The sequence below is a fragment of the Porites lutea genome, chromosome 4, assembly GCF_958299795.1.
Source record: "Porites lutea chromosome 4, jaPorLute2.1, whole genome shotgun sequence".
Classification (NCBI taxonomy): Eukaryota; Metazoa; Cnidaria; class Anthozoa; order Scleractinia; family Poritidae; genus Porites; species Porites lutea.
In genome coordinates this window covers 3,012,307-3,035,040 of record NC_133204.1, presented here as the reverse complement: position 1 = coordinate 3,035,040, position 22,734 = coordinate 3,012,307, and the positions used below count along the sequence as shown (strand labels likewise).

The following is a 22,734-nucleotide window of genomic DNA, read 5'->3' as shown; positions in this document are numbered from 1 at the left end:
TAAATACAGTAAAAATCCGGAACAAAGACACTGCAGATTATTAGAATCTTCGAGCTGAAAAATGCACCTAACGAGTAAGCAATACCTCAGTCTGACAGATTAACTCAAAACTAAACACACACTGATGCAGTTCCATTTCAACAAAAACACAGTAAAGTACGTAAACTAGAAGACATGCAACGTAAAAATACTTCACATTGACATTTGTTCTGTAAATAAGGTAGGCAAGCCTGGGTCGAACAAGATTATATAAACAGTTACCTGTTATCTTAAAAAAGAGCACCACTACGTGACAAAAATAAATCAAAATCGTAAAAAGTCAATAAAAAACAATAAAAAATGGCTTATTCTAACAGAACTCCCTTAAATTCGTTTTCAACACATTTTAATGGAAAATTTACAAATAGAACACTGAATTTGTGATACTAATAAAATATACATTATGATATTTGGTGAAAGCGAGTACAAAAAACGTTTCTTCAAATAGATCATCTACCTAAGAAACGATTCAAGTGTTTAAAATCTTAAAATAATTTATGATAATTAGAGGTTTCAACATAATATCCAGTTATAATTTAGGTCATTTCATTTTTCGAATATTGTATAAGTACAATAAAATGCATTAATATTTATCACCACTTTGAAAAAATTGCTCCGGAAGTATAGATGTTAGTGTTTTACTAAAGCCAACCCTCCGGTTAAAGACAATTTTGAAATTCATTTTTTTATATTCTGTTTAAGTACAATTTGTCTAAAATATCTTTTAAAATACTTGTATTTAACTATATTTCAATAAATTGCTATTGGAAGTATGATGTAGATGTTAGTGTTTTAAGCTACAAGAAAAGGAGCAACAAGAAACGTGCAATTTGTTGTGCAACATTGCTGCAAAACGAGTTCAGTAGCGATGTTGCACGTTTTACCACCCACGTACAAACTTGTCTCGCAACAAATAAGGTTGCAACGGTTTTTTTTGTCGTCGTTGTTTTCACCTCGTTTTGCAGCAAAGTCGCAAAACAAGTTGCAGGTTGTTTGTTGCCCGTTTTTCGTACCTTTGCTAAGCTCTACATCCGTGTTATCAGCGGTGCTTTCCTGTTCATTAGCAATACTATCCCTACCTAACTATCAGAGGCATCAAGAGCCTTTGGCATGCTGTCTAGGGGGTACTGGAGGCACGTCAGGTTCACTTTCATGGGGAGAAGAATGAGGTTGTTCAACGTTTCCGTACAGCTCATTAAACGTGATATCAGCTCCCATGTTGGAGATTCCAAGGCCGTCTGAATCATCATTACCAGTCCATGCTGCATCAATGATCGGCAATTCGTCTTCTCTGCTTTCCTTCCCCTCCCTTTTCGATCGTGAATCAACACGTCGCCGCAGGCTTCCTGCGTTCGGTACCGCGGCCGTTGTTGCTGAATCGACAAGCGGGCTCACATCTGATGTCCCCTCATACAAGGGGTTTAAGTCGCTTTGACTGCGGTAGGAAGTGGCAGACCGGTAAAGAGGATTTGAATCAGCCACGCTTCCGGACTTTGCCGAGGTGCTTACGACTGGCCCAGATTCATACAGCGGGTTCATATCAGCATGAGAACTTCCTCTGTCGGGTACAACGCCCCCTGTCTCATATATTGGATTACTAGCCACTCTTTCGCGCTGAACTCCGACGTCTAAAGTGCACTCGTAGTTTGGATTAGTGAGAGATTTCATCGTCGGAGATGTGGGTCGGTCCCCAGAGGGATGGAGGGAGTCCATGGGCATATCTCCAATATCATAAATAGGATTGACTGACACGTCTTCAGTCTCGTGGTCTTCGTCCTCGTCACCTTAACACAGTGAAAAGTAGACTATTACAATTTTATCATATAATAATAATAATAATAATAGTGAATATTTTAACAGGATCAAAAACCCATCAGTGTTTTAGCCTGCGTAGCATAGCGGTTTTGTAGAGCCGGGCGCAGGAGCGGCGAAGCCGCGAAAGTCGCGCGCGAAGCGCGCGAGAACGAGCGGCAAAGCCGCGAGAAAAATAAAGTTGCTCCCACCCCAATCTCCTCGCGGTTTCTCTGCCCTCGCCCACCTTTATTACTTAGCGCGCCCAACCAAAACCGCCATGCTACGCAGGCTATCAGTGTTTAAAAACACTGTTGTCAATGGGGGTCCTGTAAAAAAATGAATGAAATAAAACAAAATAGAAATAAATAAACAAACTGAAACAACTAAAAGACGAAAAGATAAAAGTAGGATACGATAGAAAGCTTAATGACTAAGATTATAAGATAAATGCTAAAAGATTATGAGCGTAAGATAAAATGCTAAATGACTATAACTTTATGGTTAAAACGATAAACGATTCATAGATTAACTAAAAGGTGATTTTAGTGTTTTCTTAAATAAAATTCTCGAAGTTATAAATTCGGTCCAATGCAAATTATACGTTGATTAGGGATCTTACGTTTCCGTACTCAGAACAAGTTGTTGCTTTCTAAAACCTGTCGGATATATTGTTCAACCGTCGACATCATTATTATTACTTAACGAATGTTAAACATCAACAATATTTCGTCAAAAAGCGACAAATTCCAAGACTTACCATTTGTCTTTCGGGATCTGATAAGTCTTCTTACCGAAAAGCTGAGTGAGAAAAGACAAAAAATATGAGAACAGTTAGTTGAAAACGACCCAGCCTATTCCAAGAACTCGAAACTTTCCTATGACCTAAACTCGACGAGTTTTTTCCAAGTTTTCCAAAAGATGCACCGCGTTACCTATATAGAAATTTTCAAAGGTTTAATTCGGAATTATTCAATGCCGGCGCTAACAAAACAAAACAGCAAGACAGCAAATTACCGTAGTGGGATTAGGTCTTCCCATCGGTTTACGGTCAAGTCGCCCAAAAGTCATCTCGCCCGAAGTTATGCCGACCAAATTTTTTAGTTCAGTCAGCCGAAAATGCTTAGTTAAGTAGCCCGAAATTTTCAACATCCTTACATCTTTATCCCGCTTGTTTCATCTCATTATCGCTTAAAGAACGAGATATATTACATACACTCTTTCTTTCGGGCGACATGCATAACGCAGAATATTGGGCGATTTAACTCTGGATTCGGGCGAAATAACTTCAGTTGAGATGAATTTCGAGCGACTTGACCGGTTACCTTACCATCAGTCTCTTGGATAACATTTCCCGCAAATGTCCGCAATTCATTGATGTTCCCGTTGTTTGTTTGTTTTTAAGTTGTAAGTGAAGCATATTGATGTACATTTCCCTTCCTATAATCTTCGAAGAATGACCCATTCTATTGAACTCAAAGCTTCAAGTAAGCGCCGCGTTTTCACAGAGAACTGTGCTCAGCTTATTGATATTTCTTATGGTTCTCTATGTTACTTAATCTAGGATGGCGCTTTTTTCCAAAGAAATACAGAAATTCAAATAAATAGCAAAAAATTCGCATTTCTATAGACAGTTCATCCGTAACGTTTTTGTATTTGAAATTAAGAAAATGCTTACTGAATAACGTTCAACCAAAATTATCACAATTCGCACCTTTTCCCTCCTGTCTTGACCAACAGTCGCTTCCGCCTCAAGTAAACAAACGCAAGAATTAAAATGATGGCTACCATAACAACCACGACAGCAATAACCACAGGTGTCACAATTGAACTAGAACCAGACCCTTCTGAGCGGCCTGCTTTGGACGAGTTCCTATTGCCAGAACTGGGACCAACAGTACTAACTTGAGGTACGACTAAAAGAAAAATACACACAAATGTTGGAAGATTTTTACAGAAAATGAATGTACGCCTTTCATAACTGAAGGGTGGCATGAAGTTGTTAGAAACACTTCTTGTAGTCACGCCTGACGTGAAAACAGGAACACACTAGGCAACATAGTTACGACAGTTACCGGTCGCCTCGATACAAAATCGTTTCGATTCAAGTTGATTCAGTCGAGGTGTAATTAGTCTCACTTGCTTGGCTTAAAGAACGAGGAATATATCACATTCTTGTTCACGCGCAAACTATACTTTCAGTGATTGAAATTTTCATGCACTTTTATTTCTTGAGTTCGTATCGTAACGACGTATATCGAAAGGACTTGTATCGAAACGACTTATAAACGAAAAAGAAACGACCTGTTTCACATCTCTTGTATTTTGACTCGTCCAACAGGCTCGCAAAAATACGGCGTGACGCGTAAAAATATCCCACGATACGAAACACTTAACCGACCAATAAGATATATTTATTATTAATTTTTTAAAATAAATAACTTACTATCCCATCTACGTATAGTATTCGAAACGATAATTTTAAAACGTCATAATATAGTTAGTATTAGCTCAAATTATTTTTGACACGGCTAATTTAAAAACCAATTTTGTATGTTGAAATTACTACCTTGTATAAATAGAGTAAATTCATTCATTCATTCATTCATAAAAGGTGGGATTGGAGGGTTTGGCCAAAAGTAGGCAAATGACTAAGGCTAAAAGCAAAATAACAAACCTTCATCGCAGAACTTGCCGTGAAACCCCGGTAGACAGTGACAATAACCAAATGCAGGATCACAAGTTGAATTATTTTGACAGAGACACTTCTCCTCGCATTTAAATCCATAACTGCCCTTAGGGCAGGCTACAAACAGAGAAAAAAACACTGAGTGAGAAGGCGACTCCGATTGACTCGGAGCAGGGGATCCTGTCAAAATCAACTGGCCAGGTATCGCTACAATTTCACTCAGATAGAGGTCATTCCGGGCTCTGGAACCAGAAAGAAACTCATATTTTTGATCGTTAGAGAAAATCGCTTTCGGCCTACTTGACAGGAACTTAAGACACAAATGAAATAAGCGAGAGTCCTACGCCTCTCAAGGAATGAAATGCAAGTCATGACGTCACCGGTGACGTCATGACAATTGACCAGTAAGAGGGTAAATGATATTTGACGCCCCTCCAGACAAAGAATCTGTCAATTATTTTTCCCGCGTGAATTTATATGATTCATATTCAGTCAAGCGAAACAAGTCGACCTCGCGAATTCGCTGGGCGACCTCATTGAAGCTCGCTTCGCTCGCTTTTTTAAGAGTTCTTAAAAGAACTTGTGAGAGATCGACTTGTAGCAAGTCTAATTTTTAAAAAATTTCTCTCGTTTGACCATGACGAAGTGTACACTACATATGTATGGCAGCAAGCCTGTGGTAGGGCACGTGACCTACTTTGATTGCAGTATGGATTGGTGTATCCAGGTTCACAATAACACAGTCCGTTCTCGGGGTCACATTCTATATCCATATTAGGAAAACGGCACTGGCATTTCTTCTTACACTTGTAACCATAGTAACCAAAATTACAACCTGCAAGAGAAACAAATCAAAACTCTTACTTTAAACGAGATCAGGTTTGGGCCTTTTAATTGCTTACGTTGATCGTATAATTTCAAGTATCACATTTCGCTCACGTTTGTCACACTGGTCACCAATCCACCCCTCCAGACAGGTGCAAGCACCAGTCACGTGATCACAGTTCTCGGTAGAAGCCTCTATGCATGCACAGTCTTGTAAACAACCAGCACCAAACGTTCCTTTCGGGCAGACTAGAAAACATGTCAATCATAAGTAACACAGTTTCCTTACTTGAGATTACACTATTTTGACTAGTAATAACAAAAGGTTTAATAAGGAATGCGGGCGAGATCAATCGAAGGTCAAAACGCTCTTGTTGTGCAACGCTATGCTTTGCGAAAGTTCCAAGTGATAGAAAGCCAAAACGCGCGTGATCAGATTATAAGTGACAGAAGGTCCAAACACGCATGATCAGATTAGAAGGAGGTTGCGCGGCTGAGCGGTAGAGCGCTGGACTTGTAATCCGGAGGCTCTGATTTCAGGTCTCACCCTGACCGCTGGCTGGATTTGTTCTTCATTGTCCCGAGTTCAAATCCTAGGCCACGCTTGTAAATAGCCAACTGGTTCGCCTCGTTGGGATTCTTAACCTTGTTATTTTTCTATTTAAATTTGTTTGTTTCATTATCCCTGAAAAGCCCCATAGGGGGAAGGATAATTATTATTATTATTATTATTATTATTATTATTATTATTATTATTATTATTATTATTATTATTATTATCATTATTGCGTTCTGTACATTCCGTTCATTCATCATGGAGCTTTAATGAATGGTGGCTACATACGTGACACGCAAGCGTAATAGCATCCTGGAGATTATGATTGCGGGCTTCGCTGGTCAGCCGCAACAATGAAAGGTAGCATCTAGCAAACTAAAACCGTCCGACTTATACCATACTATTCGATCTCTAACGCAATTACAACGTACACAACGTGCACTCGTCCCCAGTCCATCCCGGTTTACACAAGCAAAGGCCGTCAATATGGTCGCAAGACATTGTGTTATCTTTATAACATTGACAAGCAGATTGGCAACCAAGTCCATAGAAGCCAGGATCGCATGCTGAAAAAGAGCAAAACAAAAATGAACTTAAGTGAGTACAGAGGCAAAAAAGGCCTACAGGTACTTACCTACATACTAACTTGTACTATATCCTGGGTAACAGCTTATGGGAAGCTGAAACTGCAAAAAAAATGCACTTTGTTTGAGTGCAAGAGAGAACAATGGGACGTCCGCAGATTTTAATCGATTGTTTGAAATGTCATCAAGTCCACACGCAACTGCCTCGAAGCAAAAAAAAATGCAGAATAATGTAATGGCGACTGTCGAATTCTCTCTTGACAACACTGAATAAAAGTTTGCAGACCTCTCTGGAAACCAACTTCCGATAAATGAAGCGTTTAATTGGTCTAAAAATAACTTAGGTAAAATAGTTCACATATCCCAAGGGCTAAACTGGGCGTTTCTCTCTGTGTCCTAAGATTCTCTCTTGTTTGATTGTCAGTGTATTTACTTCGCAAGTACTCGTTGACGACACTATTTTTAATACGCCTCCAACGGGAGAAGGGACCGCCATTTTACATGGTCATCCGAGCCACACGAAGATCTAGCCATTTGCAGGGAAAAGGCTGACCGGTTTCTTGAGTACGGAATATGATTTAACGTGACTCTTGTCTTCCGTTTGTACTCTTTTTAGGCCGCCCTGCGGGTCACCCAACCGAATGGGTCCTCATCGTTAATTTATAATTTCATATGTGAAATTACAAAACTTTCATGGCAACGTTCCGTACGTATCAGCACCAAGATGGCCGCAAAGTTTCAAAATGTTACGAATGAAGATGTCATGGCATTAAAAGATGATTTAGAATACCTAAACACATGAAAGAGCACATCAGGAAAGATTCTATCAGGTATTTTGTCACAAACTTCTGAAAATTATGAACTTAAGCAAAAATTTAAGCTCTAACGTTTTCAGTGCGTGGAGTTCTCGATCGATGATCAATTTGAAAAACATGTCAAAAACCTACGATTGTGAGCGTAATTTGTGGTCCATGATATTAATACGTAATCAAATGGTTTACTCGTGAAATTAGGGAATAATTTCACTTGCGTTTTGTCCAGAATTTGGACAAAACGCGCGTGAAATTATCCCCTAATTTCACGAGTAAACCATTTGATTACACATACATCAGTTCCACAAAGCAAACTGACCTTGATTAGTTGAATATAAACCCTTGAATTTATACGCACTTAAGGGAGTATATTAACGGTTTGCTTACACTTGTTGCATGTGACGCCTTCCCAGCCTGCACTGCAAGTGCATTTTCCAGTCACGTGATGACAGGTGGAGTGGTGCAGACAATCACAGCTACTGTTGCATCCTGGGCCATACCAACCGTCAGCACAGCCTGCAACGAACAAACGCATCACCATCATTATTCTCAAATCTCGTTCATATTTAAAAGCCAAAGACAAATCTTGAACGGACCCTAACTTTAGAACTCAAAAACTCGTGAACACCAGAAATATTTCTACAATATCTTTGTGCTGCAGCGAATAAGCCAATTAGGCGTGAGAAAACTGAACCGCAAGAAGCAAGTAATTTTGTAGTTTTGAGGTCTACTTGCGTGTGCTGATCTTTGTTTTGGTCACTACACAATCAACATTCCCAAAATGTTTCAAGTATTCAAGATTTTTTAAGTTTGACAACAATTTATCCTTCAAAATATCCGCAGTACTTCTGATCTACGTCAGTTTCTAGCCTATTTTCTAGCTAGCCCGGGTGCTCATCCTTTCATGTGAAAATAAGGTTCTTCACGTTCACTTTTTCCTCCACGTAGTAGTTTCTGATTTTCCCAGTCCAAAATATTAAAAATAATATAATAACAATTTAACCACGAGCTTTAACCGTAACAGCTTAATGGAAGAAAAAAATTCCTCCTATAGAAAAGGCGTACTTCAAAACAAATACATTCAAATCCATTTACAGTAGGTGTCCGGCCAAAATGACAAATGGTCATATTGGCTGGACATTGCCTGTTGACAAGCCGTTATTAGGGAGCTTAAGAAGTGACCACGACAACGGCAGTAAAGATGTCGCTAAATTAGAAAAACTGAATTTGCGTCTTTTCAAACTTTATCGCGTTTATCTGGATCCGCTCAAATTGTCAAAGGTAGGCGGTTTTTCCTGGAGTTGAATTCTTAAGGATTTTATTCAGGTTCAAAAAGAGAAAGGAAAATTCGTCGTCGTACGTTTACGTCCTCGATAAAACGTCTAATTAGGAGTTTTCTCGTCGTAGTCTTGCGGTGGACGTGAAATACTGATATCCTAAAACGCGTGATGCACGTGCAGAGCTTTTGTTTTGCTCAAAAACCCACTCGTTTTTTGACGTTGTCGTTGTCGTCGTGGTTCCTTATTAAGCTCCCTCATTTTATTTTGACAAGCCCTAGTTTCATACACATATTATCAAATGAAAGTAAAGGTCGCCCTTTTCTCTTCATCTTTCAAGGCCCTGCCAGCGCTAGCAGTTACATGCAGACACTTACCTTGTTCACAGAAGACACCTTGCCAGCCTGCTGTACAACTGCAAGCACCAGACACTGGATCACATGAAGCACCGTTTTGACATATGCACGATTGCTGGCACTTATAACCATACTTTCCTGTAGGACACTCTGTTAATGAAATAAAGCGATTACTTTCCTGATGAATGACATTTTAATGACTCTAAGGTCTCGCAGTTTGCAGGGCAAACGCAGTACCTTCATTTCTTAGGTATTTTAAAGCCCCGAGTATTGGTCCGGTCCCGGGAATCGAACTCGCGACCTCCTGCTCCGCAGTCAAGCGCTCTGCTGAATAACCTTATCCTAGCCGCGGTTTTAAATGATTTTCAAATTCACGGTAACGATATTGACAAACTTAATTGCCTACAGAGGGTTGATTCTTCCGAGGCTTCTTCAAGTCCACACCTAAAAACAAAAGCGGTCACATTGTGCTTGTGGTTCAGCGATGAAAAATCCATTTCCAAGCCAAGGAACAAATAATAAATAAAATTGGCCTAATAGATAACTTGTAAGGTATTTTAAAAGTGTTAGGTTAAGATGTACAGGTCGCAGAAGAGTTAGGCAGTCAGGCATGACGAGTCTCGCCAAAAATGTGTGGCCTTCACGACGGTCATTAATGCGGAGGTCAACGTTGATGTCCAATTTTTCGTTAGCCGCGCATTATGAGCGTGAGACTGGGTCAGGGTAGTGTCGAATTGCATTATGGAACTGTTTCGAGGGAAAAACTGCTTTGACCCAGTTTCCAGCGCAACCTCGTCCCATAATGCAATTCGACACAACAGCGATCCAGGTCTGAAACTCGATGCAACATTTAGGAATTAAAGATAGAAATGTGGATTAAGGATAGTGTTTACAAAGTGAATTAGCCAACGACGTTTTGAGCGCTAGCCATTCATTACTCAAAATAATTGTAAATTGTTGTAATTTTTTTACCCCTCTTTTAAACGTGTCCGTGCGTTCCAGATTGAATTAGAATTTGGAAGTGTTGGTTCTTGAGGAGAGGGAAAAACCGGGGTACCCCAAGAAAAACCTCTCGGAGTAAGGGAGAGAACCAACAACAAACTCAACCCACATATGGCGTTGACGCCAGGATTTGAACCCGGGCCAGTTTGGTGGGAGGCGAGTGCTCTCACCACTGCGCCACCCTTGCTTCACAAGAAATATACATTTTTACGGTGGTAATTATTCCTGAACGACTCAGATGACAGTACCAGTTTATAAGATTTAAGATCACTTACTGTCAACACAAGAGGGTGGCATAAGACCAGAAGGACAATAGCATTCACCAGTAACCACATCACATGGGGCACCATTACAACTACACTTCTTGTTGCATGTGTTGCCATAAAAACCAACTTGGCACCCTGTGTAAGAGTTTATAAACAAGCAAGATTATAATGGTGCATTCTGCCACATTGCGTACCCTGTGCTTGCGGAGCTACTTTGGAGTGCCTACGCAAGTATGTGGTATTCGTCTCTCCCTCTACTTTAAAAGTGTTTACAGGTACAGAGCTCTGATCATGCGCGTCTTTGATAAGCGTTTTGCCTCTGCTAAAATATAGAAATAGCAAAATAAGTGATCACACAACCAGAGCAAGGGAGTGAAAGAGAGTACACGTTTCAAAGACGCCAAAAAACATGGAGCGAAAAGGGAGAGAGAAGCCCCTTCTTCTCGCCTAGCACTATTATCAGTTCTCATCATGGATTATTAAAACCAATCGCTCTGTACCTACAGGCTGCAACAACGACCTTCATGAGGCCGCTTTCGTCAGTTTATTCTATCGTATTCAATCTTGGTGGAACATATCCATAACACTTACTTATTTGCTGATTACAGTGAATGCCTGTAAATCCGCTCTTACAAATACATTTACCAGTTATCTTGTGACATCTGCAAAAGAAAAGTAACAAACGTAAGGTATGGTATACCGATCTCGTAAAATGTTTGATATTATATATCAGCACTTTCATTACAATGTACACTGATTTATTTTGCCAACCAGGCAGAAAACCACTTTCCGTTATGTTTACTTTACGAGTTCACTAAATTCATGGAATTTATGTGAATCCCATGACCTTCCTTTAGAACAGTAAACTACTTAGAAGTGTCGTAAAATTTAGCCTGAAAATTTCGGCGACAACACCAGAAAAATAAGCAAAGAACCAAATGGACCCATTATAGTCACTATTAAAAAATCAACGGTAAAAAAAACTTTAAATTAGAGAGTTTAAGCATCACGTATACGGCAAACGGCAAACGTAGGATTCAAGTTGAGAATTTCTCAAAATAGAAAATGAGCATATAAAAAACAGCTCAGAACAATTCGTATGGATAAAAAATTGCGTGAAACTACTCCTTTATGTGTTGAAATAATGAACAGTAAACGACAAGTTAAGGGGAAACTTGGTCACGTAATACAAATTCTTGAAATTCGCTTTTGCCGTTAGACGTAAACGTGATGGTTAACCTCTCTATTCATTAATCCAACCAACCGATCTGTTTGAGTTTGATTACATAGGCATGAGTTCCTACAGTTCTCACCAAAGGTCCAACTGTCACACACTTAAGACAAAAAATAAAGAAACGCAAATTAAATCAAAGCATGTCAGTGTAATGAAACCACCAAATCTTATACTACATGACGTTTTAGGTTTTGAGCGTAAAAACCCGAACTGAAAGACACTTCCGACACACAGTCAACCGAAGAAGCAAACTCGTTTGCAAAGCGAGACGCACTGACAAATGTTATTGTGCATCAATTTTCACTATTATTTGAAGCTTACAATCCAAATTGCTTCAAACTCTTTCTGCTACCAAATTTCATGGCCAATAGCATTTCTTGATCGCCAAAAACGGTCGCAAAAATAACGGACCAATTTTGTCGCTTCCGAGTTTGCAGGCCGCTAACATCCACGCGTGATCCACGCGCTGCGCGCGAGACGGATTTCTCTCTTGTAAACCTCTCTTACGTGAGGAATACACTTGCCTTTGAAAACGCCGCGGTAACACGAATATAAGGGAGCTACTCGCTTCGTAATATAAGATTCTGAAATGTGTATAACAGCACTGTAAAGCTAACTTACAGAGGTCGCAAGTCTGGCCTTGCCATTCATTCACACAAGTACAATTGCCATCAACTGGATCACACGACCCTCCATTTTGACATTTGCACTTTGATTGACAGTATTTGCCATAATATCCAGCAGGGCATGGGTTGTCACACCGAACTCCTATCCACCCTGGCAAACAGTCGCATGTACCATCTGTCTTGTCACAGGTCGCGTTGTTAAGACACTGGCAGGTTCCTTTACACTGAGGACCAAAAGAGCCTTCTTTGCATTGCATCTGACAGTGATCTCCGTAATAACCAGGTTGACATCTAAGGATGAGAGTGAAACGAAATTAGGGAGCTTAAGCAACAACGAAGGCGACGGCTACGAAAACGTCACTAACCGCTTCAAACTTTATCGCGCTCATTCTATTTTGTTTAATTCGTCAAATGTTGGCGAATTTTCTGGAGTGGAATCTAAAGGACTGTATCTAAGTTGAGGAAAAGAAAAAAAAATGTCGTTGTCTTTAGTTAACGTCCTCCACAAAACCTAAAATTACCAAATTTCACGTCGTAGTCGTGAAACGACAATGAAGAAGTGTACAAAAAAGCGTTATGCTCGTGCAAAGTTGTTGTTTTGTTAATCTAACCCTATCGCTTTTTTGCCGTTCACGTTGCCGTCGCCGTCGCCGTTGCTTAAGTTCCCTATTATAGCGTTCAGTTTGGGATTAGTATTCAGTCAAACCTCTGTAAGCCACCTCTTAAAACGGTCACGATTTGTGATGGTCGCTTCAGAAAGCTGGTAGTCTTCTACGAAGCCGTTTTTGTTTTGTTCTTTTTGTTATTGCTTTTAGAGGAGCGTTGTGTGAGGACACAAAAGAACGGCTGCGAAGGAGACTGTAAAATCCTTTAATAATCACGAAAACTCCGAGTAGTTGTGTGAACTAACATGGCGGCTCTCTGCTGCTTAAAGATGAGGCTTAACACCCATAATTATGTAAACGCGTGGAACGGATGCGTATACATTACAAAGACTAAGGAGCTGGTCGCTCAACACAAGAGGTCTCATCACACGCCCTCAAACAGTACAATCCCGATTGCTATTTCCCTCGGTTTCTCAAACTTCCTGATAATTTGAATTAAAGCTGACTTCCGTTTCCCAGTCAAACACAGAAATATAAGAGAGCTTAGGAATCACGTCCATACGACCAAGGTTTCCCGTTACTTGTCGTTTACTGTTAGTTACATCAACACAGAAATAGAAGTTTCATGCTAGTTTTATACACAATAGAACTATTTTCAACTGCGCTTATTTGTTTATTTCTTAATTTGAGAAATCCTGAACTTGCATCTGACGTTTGCCGTTTTCGAGAACGTAGTTCTATATCTTTCTATTATCCCTAATTTTTACACCTCCCGAATAATTATAAATCTTCTTTTGGCCGAAAGATCAGAAAAAAGTCTGTATCCTGATTTAGTGAGGAAAACTAATGTTGGTATTTTGGATAGGTGTCTGCTTGAGAAGTAGTGACACAGGCACAAGGAGGTTTCAAGGTGAAAAATTTAATCCCAGGTAAATTCACAGTCAATCTCGGCAAGGACATCAACTTGATTGTCTCTCATGTCACGCTGTTTTTGCAGAAAGTTGGCCATCAAAGATAAGAAGAAAACAAATGTTGCAGCAAGTCAGCGCCTGAATGTATCTCGCTTGGGCTTTCATTCAAATTTCTGTTGAAAGCTCAAACCTATTTTCCTTGGGAATTTCTGTCACCTGAAACCCTGTTCCCTTCCCTAAGGCACAATCTTAGATGATTTGGACACACTGCTTATAAATTATATCTACGTGTAATCACAAATACCTACTGGCATTTTCCAGTGAACTGATTACAAGTTCCATGAACTGTGCAGTTACATTGCTTGGTGCAATTCAATCCAGCAGAGCCAACAGAGCAAGGCTTGTCACAGTACGCTCCAGTGTAACCTACTGTACAATTACACCAGCCATCCACTGGCGAACATGTTCCATTTTTACATCTGCACTCCTCAGCACAAGAATGTCCATAGGTTCCTGGAGGGCAGATATCTCCGCACCTAACAAGAAAAGATACGTTAAGTATGTAATCCAACCATCGTTTCCTCAGGTACTATAAGCTTTGGACCCAGAGTAACTTTCTTAGACCAGGTAACTATATAGATAAGGTATCATCTAATTCCATCAACAATACAGCCAGTCACAAGGCAGGAAAGCAATTTCCCACAGGTTGTATTCGACAGTAGTTTTCCTGAGTTGTCATTTGAACAAGAAAGTGTCACCAGAATATAGAATAAGAATATCATAATAAGTCATTCAATACCTTCTCAAGATTCAACATTGATGAATACCCCTAACATGGCCAACGCTGATTCTAATTGTCCCACAGAGCAAGAGAGAGAGAGAGACCCTGGTTGGGTCTGGTCAAGTATCTCCGAGGATCTGGGAGATAACAAATAAACGATTCGAGGGAGGGGTAGATATGTGGGAGATTTGTCTCCTCTGAGAGTAGGAGTCAAGGGAAAATAATGTATGAAATACCGTCATGGTGAAAGTATAACTTCCTGTAGAGTATCTGGAAAATTATGTTAATCTATTGGGGACACTTTCCACTCCAAATATTTTGGCAAAGAACATTGCAGATTCACTGCCGTAGGAGTCTCTCCCTCCATGGGGACAAGAAGGAAAGAACCTTGGGAATGAGGGCGTATCGTGGCTTGATTATTTCCCTGCATAGATCAGTCTTACCTAAAGATTTCTGTTTATAATGAGCACATGGGACATTTTACAGTATTACCACTTAAAAACAGAGCTTACATTGTAACTACATGTAGTATTGCACATTAGTAAAATCCAACGAGTGGTCTATAATCAATGCTGCGTTCTGATTGGTTGAGCTACTACTAGGCTATATGTTATAGCCCACTAGTAGTGAAAAAAAAAAAAAAAAAAAAAAATGGCGGCTCCATCACGTTTTGCTAGCTTAAGTTGTTTTGTCCTTTTTTTTGGCTGAATTTTTGACCAACTAGTTGGATTTTACTAAAACAGTTATTGTTTTAGTAAAATCCAACTAGTTGGTCAAAAATTCAGCCTTAGGCATCATGGACTATTGACTCAGAGCCCATTCAGGCTCGAGGAATAATTGTTAAATACATACAGTATGTACAGCTGTATATGGGTTCATGTTTATTTGGGTACCAGCAGCAGACAGGTATATAGGTTTACTCTTTGTCCAGGGAAAGTACAAAAACATGTAGCAATATTTCTTGATGGTATGCACCACAGATACCAAGAAATGCTTTGATCATGACAGCCTCTCACAAGAAAACCACACCTTAGGGAGTCAGATTGAGAAAAGCCTATAAACATATACTTTGTACTTTACGCAGTGCCGCAACTGGTATATGAGTTTTTATGGCAGTGACAAACCTCTACTGCCTTTTCCAACTTTGAATAACTATTACCTTTGTCCACGGTAGCCAGGGGAACAAGTACAGCTTCCATTGACATGATTACAGACAGCACCATTCAAGCAGTTAATACACGTTAGAGCACAGTTATACCCATATGTGCCTTCTGGGCATTTTACTGCACAGAAGTCACCCTAGAGAAGATGAAAGTTCAGCGATAAGTGAATAATTACAACCAAACTTCTTGTAACCTCATCATGATTCCTTAAAATAAGAATAACAAGGGGACCTAAAAAAAGTGAGAATTACTCTGACTATTGTTGGTTATGTGTGCTGCTTTATTAGGGCGGGGCTGTACCCTAGCAGTGCCCAGTGGTCCCTGGCACCTTATAATAAATTAAAGCTGTCTGCTAATGATCGTAACAGTGTATTAAAGCTAGAGAGCCAATTGACTGTAACAGAGATGTCACCAACAGTAATGAGGCCCTGCCAGGGGAGGGTCCCATGTCACCCGTCTGAATTTTAAAACGTCTTGTGTCGGTGTTTATAAATGCTTGTCGCTTATTGTCGGCTTCGCTGTCACTGTCGCAATTTGGCAGAGGGAGGTTGTCTCTTGTCGCGATTTCATTTTACGTGCTGTTGCTACTTTTTGGGCCATGTCACTTGTCGGAATTTACCTGTCAGGGCCTCCGTAATTGCACTGAAGCACCCATAAAAAGACTTCAAGTTATCTGTTGTGAAAAATCAAATTTCCAGCTACTGAGCTACCTGAGAAGACAGCTGCCAACATTTTGTGATGCCGCCACTGGTCTCCCTGTGAAGTGACATCTGAGAAACGAACACAGATGATGTGTCACTACCCAAATCTTGGTAGTGCTTCTGGTTGAAGCAAATTTCCCACTTGGCAGGACCAATCAGAACACCCAGATCAGGGTAGTGACACATCATTAGCATGGAATTTTTGTGCTTGTTTCTAAAAGGCCATTTTGCGGGGAAACCAGTGACAGGGCAGCAAAATGTTGGCTGTTTTCTGTGGCGAGCGTGAGGTACCTTCCATCCTGCAGTACAGTTGCATGTGCCAGTGACATGATGACAACTGCCACCATTAAGGCACCCACATCTGTTGAGGCAGTCTTGGCCATACCAACCTTGGCGACACTGAAGTTCACACCTGGTACATAAAACACAAGCTTAAAATAAGTGAAAGAATTTACTGAAATTCCTTTGTAGAACTTTGCAAACCAATTAAACTGTAAGAATTTTACAAAACTCATAACCTCTTAATGATAATCTACAACTCATGTTTTTATCATTATTTTGTAAATTTTCAAGAAAATGGAGACAAAAATGGAGATAAGACCAAAAACAACTGTAGCAAGTTACACATTCTTAAGTTATCGATCTCCAAATTATTAGCTAATTATTTAATGGCGCATCCTCACTACACACAATTTCCATGCAACAGCATGCACATGTTAAAAAATAGCAGCTTCTTCTTTGTGGTGTTGTAAATCATCATTTTCTTGTGCACGAGTCTAGTGAGAACGATACTTTCTAACCACAACATTGAGTGTTCACAGGACAAATTTCAATTTCTGCTAACAAGGAAAGTACAGTGGCATAAAATCAATATAAAGTACTTACTGTTTCCCAGTATAGCCAGGTCCGCACATGCAGTTTCCCATAACAGGGTCACATGTACCGCCATTTAAGCATTGACACTGTTTTTGACATTTGTCACCATAGTAACCTTGGTCACATGGCTTTTCACAAACCACACCCTGCCACCCAGGGGTGCAGGAACAAGAACCTGTTCGTGAATCACATTTTGCTCCATTCTGACACTTGCAGTCATGGTGGCAGTGAGGGCCCCACTTATGAGAAGGACATTCTGGCAAAAAATGATCAAAATGGAGAAAAGAAAAAACACACTTTAGCTGAGTGCAGTCAATGTACTTAACACAAAAGTAGTAACTGACGACACTAAGTTTACATGTATGTCTCCTACTAAGACAGGACTGTCATTTTATGTTATCACCTAAGTCATGAAAATGTCTAGCTGTTTGCACATAATCCATCTTCTATTTTGCTCCTAATCTTCTTTAGATTTTCTGGAGGACCTTACTAACAGTCTTTGTTGTCCCCTAGTAAATCTTAATTTTTCAGGAATAATGGATTTCAGAGCTTTTGGTTTAGAGACTTGACATACACTTGGTAGAGTACACTACTGACAATCTTCCCCTCACCTCTGTCACATGTCTTTCCATAAAAGCCTGCATTGCATGAACACGTATCTGGCTTAGTACAACTTCCATTTACACAGGCATCTTTGCAGATAGCTCATTAATAAAAAGTACAAGGCAAAAAATACATCAATGATAAGAGAACCCTGTAACATAGCTTTAAATTGTCATAACCTCAAAAATGGAGAAAAGAAATATTTTCCAGAATCCAGATTCCACAAACAAAACATTTTATGGATTCAGGAATCCGTCTTCCCTTCCATGGGCCAAGAAGTAGCTGCTACAAAATAGTACAAATTCTTTGGTCGTCAATGGAGTAATCTGGATTCAGTCTTCTAACAGCAGATTCAGAGAAAAGTGTGCCACCTAATTCTTCCAGCATTTTGAAACACCATCACCTCACATTGTAATAACACAAAAATTTTAACATTAAACAAAATTCAAGGAATATGAATCCCAGGCAATTAGCTTTCAGTGGTAAACCAGCATGGTTTGCTTAGTATTTATATAATTTCTTGATAAAACAAACACACCACAGGAAGAGAACTCCAGATTTCAAATGACAGGGCCTCAATCCTCAGGGCGCCTTCCAAAATAACATTCCAGCACCAAAAATGTATTGATCCAAAAAAACTCCCACGCAAATTTTCTGGTAATTCCAACTCTGTATGTGACTTAATAAACATGATCTTGAAAAGTGTATATAGCTTTGTATGTGTGTCTTGTTTCAGTAATGAGGTTTTTTTTTACAGATATGGGACATAACCCATTGCCCAATCCCCAACCCAGATGGCCAGGTGTTGCAGGCCTTATGCGAAACAGAGCACGAACAGATAAGGTAAGGTAATGTATAAACATAAACATGATGGATGAGAAATCATCTAACTGAGTGTATTCAGAGTATACCATAAACATGTTTGATAAACAGAACTATGCATTCAGAAGATGCTGACACTACATGCAATATTACTTCCCAAAATTATCCTACCCAAAAAACCGCAGAAAAACAAATTGAAACCCAAAGAAGATCCTTCGATCCTCCTCACCACTTGAAGTCCAGAGTACCCCCACCCCTCCCAGGAGTACACTCAGCCTATCAAAATTCCTTACCAATTGGGCAGCCCCTGCCTTGTTCCTTCCAACCAGGACAGCAAAAATACACAGCTTTATATGCTTGTCGTGTAGCTGATTTGTAGGCAACTCCATACGCTGTTCTATAAAATTAAGATTCCATCTGAATATGGTCTGCTGATCTGTACTCACTGTAGCTAGTTTCAACCAGGGCCAGATTGTTCAAAGCTGGGTCAAGATAACCCAGGATAAGTGCAAAATTTGAATTCAGATATGAAAGTCTAAAAAAGCAAATTCACTTTAATTCTTTTTGTCTACAACTTGATGATTGGCTACTCTAAATAGAATAGAGAAAATTATCGCAGAGAATGCATTTGAACACAAGCAAAAATAACCCAGATTAAGATTTAACCCCGGGTTAGTGCTAATCAGCCTTCGAACAACTGGGCCCTAGACTGTCACTACAGGCCAGGGGCCAGGAATTTCCCTGGCTACTACATCAACAAGCATGACACCCAACTACTTTCACAGAAAACAAAATGAAAATAGAACCAAATAAACTTCCTAGCTGTTCTATTGGATGGATCCCGATCTAACTGCATATACCCTGAGTACCTTGAAATCTTAGGGTGATCAGTTCCATTAGGATGATTCAGTTCAGGATCAGTGATCAGAGATCACTCATCAAATCATGGCACATCAAAGGTACCACCAAATCCACCTCTTTATTTCATGTACCATGATCCAACTGATCTTGGATCACTAATCCTGATCCGTATCATCCCAAAGAAACACACCCTTCCCTGTTCAACAGTTGCTTATTATAATGCCCAGGCAGGGCATGGCACTGTAATGCTTACCTGTAGACAGTGCATCGTCTCAAGTTCCAAAATCCGCAACCAGTTGAAGATCTTCTCTGCCAGCTCATCTGGTAGGACCGTAAGTATGTCTGTGAAAAGCTAAATTAATTGTGCTCCAAACATAAGATCTACATGTCAGCTGATAATCAAGTAAGTATGCAACAAGAATGTGTACATTTCTCAAAAAAAACTCTGTCACTGCTGGATAAATTATGGTATGTTTTACAGTTTGTTTGACATCAGTTTTCATCAAAACGGAAAGGCTATATTTCCTCATAATGATGATGAGCATCATAATCAATACTATTATCATGTGCATGTTTAATAAATATTCACTGTAAACATTCATTCCAGGGTTACATGAAATTACAAAAATTGCTGGTCTTAATTAGGGCAAGCTGTTGCTGAGGTTTACTAGTCCAGAGCAGTCCCATGCACACCTACCAATGACAATTCTTCCTTCTTTTTAGGGCAAGCAAGCATTAAGGCTAAGTTGGTAGGTCAAATGTGCAATGAGCTAAGAATGTGCTAGATAAACAAATATTCATCAAGGATTAGCACGGCTCTAGCACAAGTGAGACCTAGGAGTTAAAACATCTGTCTCTCCTCGCTCCTCACCACTAGGCACATTTTGTTAGGAGGGATGTATGATGTCAAATCTGCCAGAATCTGCTCAGGAGCTCTGATTGGTCAACATAGTAGTTATAATCGACCAGGAGAAACATGCCTAGTGGCAAAGAGGGACCACTGTTTTCCCAGCCTAAGGGTAACAGTTATTCCTTATATCCCAGGTATTCTGCAGATGGAAGCAATCCCAGGGATATCCTACAGGACAGCACTTTGGAAGCCAATGACGAATGCTAAATACTTTAGGATGCGGGGGGGGGGGGGGGAGTGGGGGAGGGTTGATCAGAGGAATGAAAAATGACAATTATGGTTGGCTTGATTGGCATTTGGTAAAACAAAAAAATCTTCATCATGATCTAGTAAAAAAATACTAGCAATACACGCAATTAACAAACTGCAGAAAAAGAAAATTAACTTCCCCCATGCCACATTTATTCGGCATGCATACTAAACTTAATATATAGTGCAGAATATTACAGAAAAGAGGGTTCAATCTTGCCTTAAAGAACAAACATAAAGACAGCGAGCTAATCATGCACTTCGTCTTCTTCTGCTCAGGAAACAAAATTAATGTCTTTTTAAAACTGTACCTTTGAGACCTTGAACAAACGTTGCGGCCGTTCGCCGCCAAAGATCCGTCACTTTTGTGCAGCGTTGCAAGGAGAATCAAACTTGCTTTTAAATACAAAGCCCACAAAAACGAAATAGCCATTTCCAGTGCTGTAAACGAGCTGGATGGACCAGTCTTCGCATTGAAACTTTTCGTCAAAATGGTTATTGCTCAATGCAACTTCAAGCTTATCATCAAATTACTTGACAGTATAACAACACTCGAGTTGCGTGACCTATCAAAGGTATAGATTTCCTTTCCTTGAATAACCTACATTTCTCCATGGAGGTTTCCCTTTAACCTAAGATTCATTTAAGACAGGAGGCACTTTTGTGCTAAGTATCTAAACGCCATGACCTTGGTCCTTGGTGCGTTTCAAATCAAGACACCTCGGACGGACGCTCAGGTCAACAACCCTAAACCCTCGGGCGTCCCCTCAGGCGTCGTCGCGCCTGGATCCAGTTTCCTCTCCGCATAAGACGACATCAATAGCACAATCCCTTGCATCATTAGAGTCTCATCGATCCTCCGACTCTGCTCGCACGGTACAGTTTTATGGTCTTTTATTTCCTAAATCACGAATGAATGCCAACATATTTTTTTATCATTCCAGTTTGATTATAAAAATGCAGTTACAGTGAGCATTAAAAAAGTAACAGGAGAGATTTCGAAAATGATTTGATCTAAAAGTTAAACGCTAAAAGATTTTTAAAATACATTTGAAAAACATTTTAAAAAGTGAACGACATTTCGGCGCTACGTTACGCCATTATCAAGTTGAAAACTGAAAAAGTAAAAGGTGTAAAACAAATATATAAAATTTGAAACAATACATAAAATATTTGCGGGTCCAATGGGTATAATCTCCAAGGTAAGAAACACAATAAGAGAAAAAAAAATGTACGAAAGTGTCACGTAAATAGTTTGAAAAAAGTGTTTTCGAAATCAAGCTTTTTCAAAACGTTTTCTCGCGTTAACATTGCCCGAACCGTAACTAAAATTCCCATAAAATGATACCAGTAAAACTTGATCATTATGTATCGGTCAAATCGAAGCTTCAACATGCCCCCCCCGGGCAACCCCCCGGGCATTTGACTTTTTTGAAAATTATTGTTCAAATTCCCCCCTACCCGGGCCAAAATGCCGTTCAAATGCCCCACACTAGGGTCCATTCAGGTGATCAAATGCCCCCACCCCGGGGACATTTCAATGGAACGAAAATGACAGAAGGACGGCGGAAACGCCTTCAGTTGTCGAACAAAATCTTAATAAATATGACAAAAACTGAGAAACACTGTTAGCGTATTTACTACGAACAAAACACTCGTGCAAAGCGGCGGAAATCGCTGCTACAAGGTCACCGAATGCTCAGCTTTTCTTCATCATGCAACATACAAAGTGTTCTATAAAAAAGATCCCACATATTGAGATTACTACATCATGTCTGACATGACCATTTCACTGACATGCATCATCGCTCACCGTATAAATTAACATACTTGCAGTAGATCAAAGTAGTTGACCTGAGCTTTTTATTTTATTTTATTATATTTTATGTTGTTGTATTGAATCGCTGGTATAGGTATTGTATTTCATAGTAAACACAACAATAACATATATTCATACATTCAAAGCCTGAATCCAATATTAAAAATTTTAAAATTTAAATACTTCAAAAACGGCACAAAGCTTGTTTAAGCCCTTTCCTTGTAACCAATTGGCCACAAAGGCACAATCTTTTCCACGAAAATCCTCTAACACCGCGTCCCCCATGATAGCTCGCCAGGCCAAAGATTTTACATGAAATCGAGGGTGCAGTTCAAATTCCCCACCCCTAAAGCATGGGGATCAAATTCCCCACCCC

The 22,734-nt window shown here is 39.8% G+C and overlaps 1 protein-coding gene across 1 annotated transcript; it reads right to left on the bottom strand.

The window, feature by feature from the left end:
- Nucleotides 1-99: 99 nt before the first annotated feature.
- LOC140935265 (uncharacterized) lies at nucleotides 100-21,227 on the bottom strand. The gene is made up of 21 exons (XM_073384812.1): nucleotides 20,851-21,227; nucleotides 19,634-19,732; nucleotides 18,813-18,916; nucleotides 17,706-17,798; nucleotides 17,104-17,350; nucleotides 16,510-16,630; nucleotides 15,514-15,653; nucleotides 13,882-14,109; nucleotides 12,053-12,348; nucleotides 11,462-11,531; nucleotides 10,789-10,859; nucleotides 10,207-10,332; nucleotides 8,951-9,079; nucleotides 7,684-7,812; nucleotides 6,332-6,466; nucleotides 5,459-5,593; nucleotides 5,217-5,354; nucleotides 4,508-4,636; nucleotides 3,545-3,746; nucleotides 2,591-2,631; nucleotides 100-1,823 (listed from the first exon to the last, which is right to left on the bottom strand). The coding sequence occupies exons 1-21, from the start codon at nucleotides 20,970-20,972 to the stop codon at nucleotides 1,135-1,137; spliced, it is 3,444 nt and encodes a 1,147-aa protein (XP_073240913.1). The 5' UTR covers nucleotides 20,973-21,227; the 3' UTR covers nucleotides 100-1,134.
- Between the last annotated feature and the right edge of the window lie 1,507 nt (nucleotides 21,228-22,734).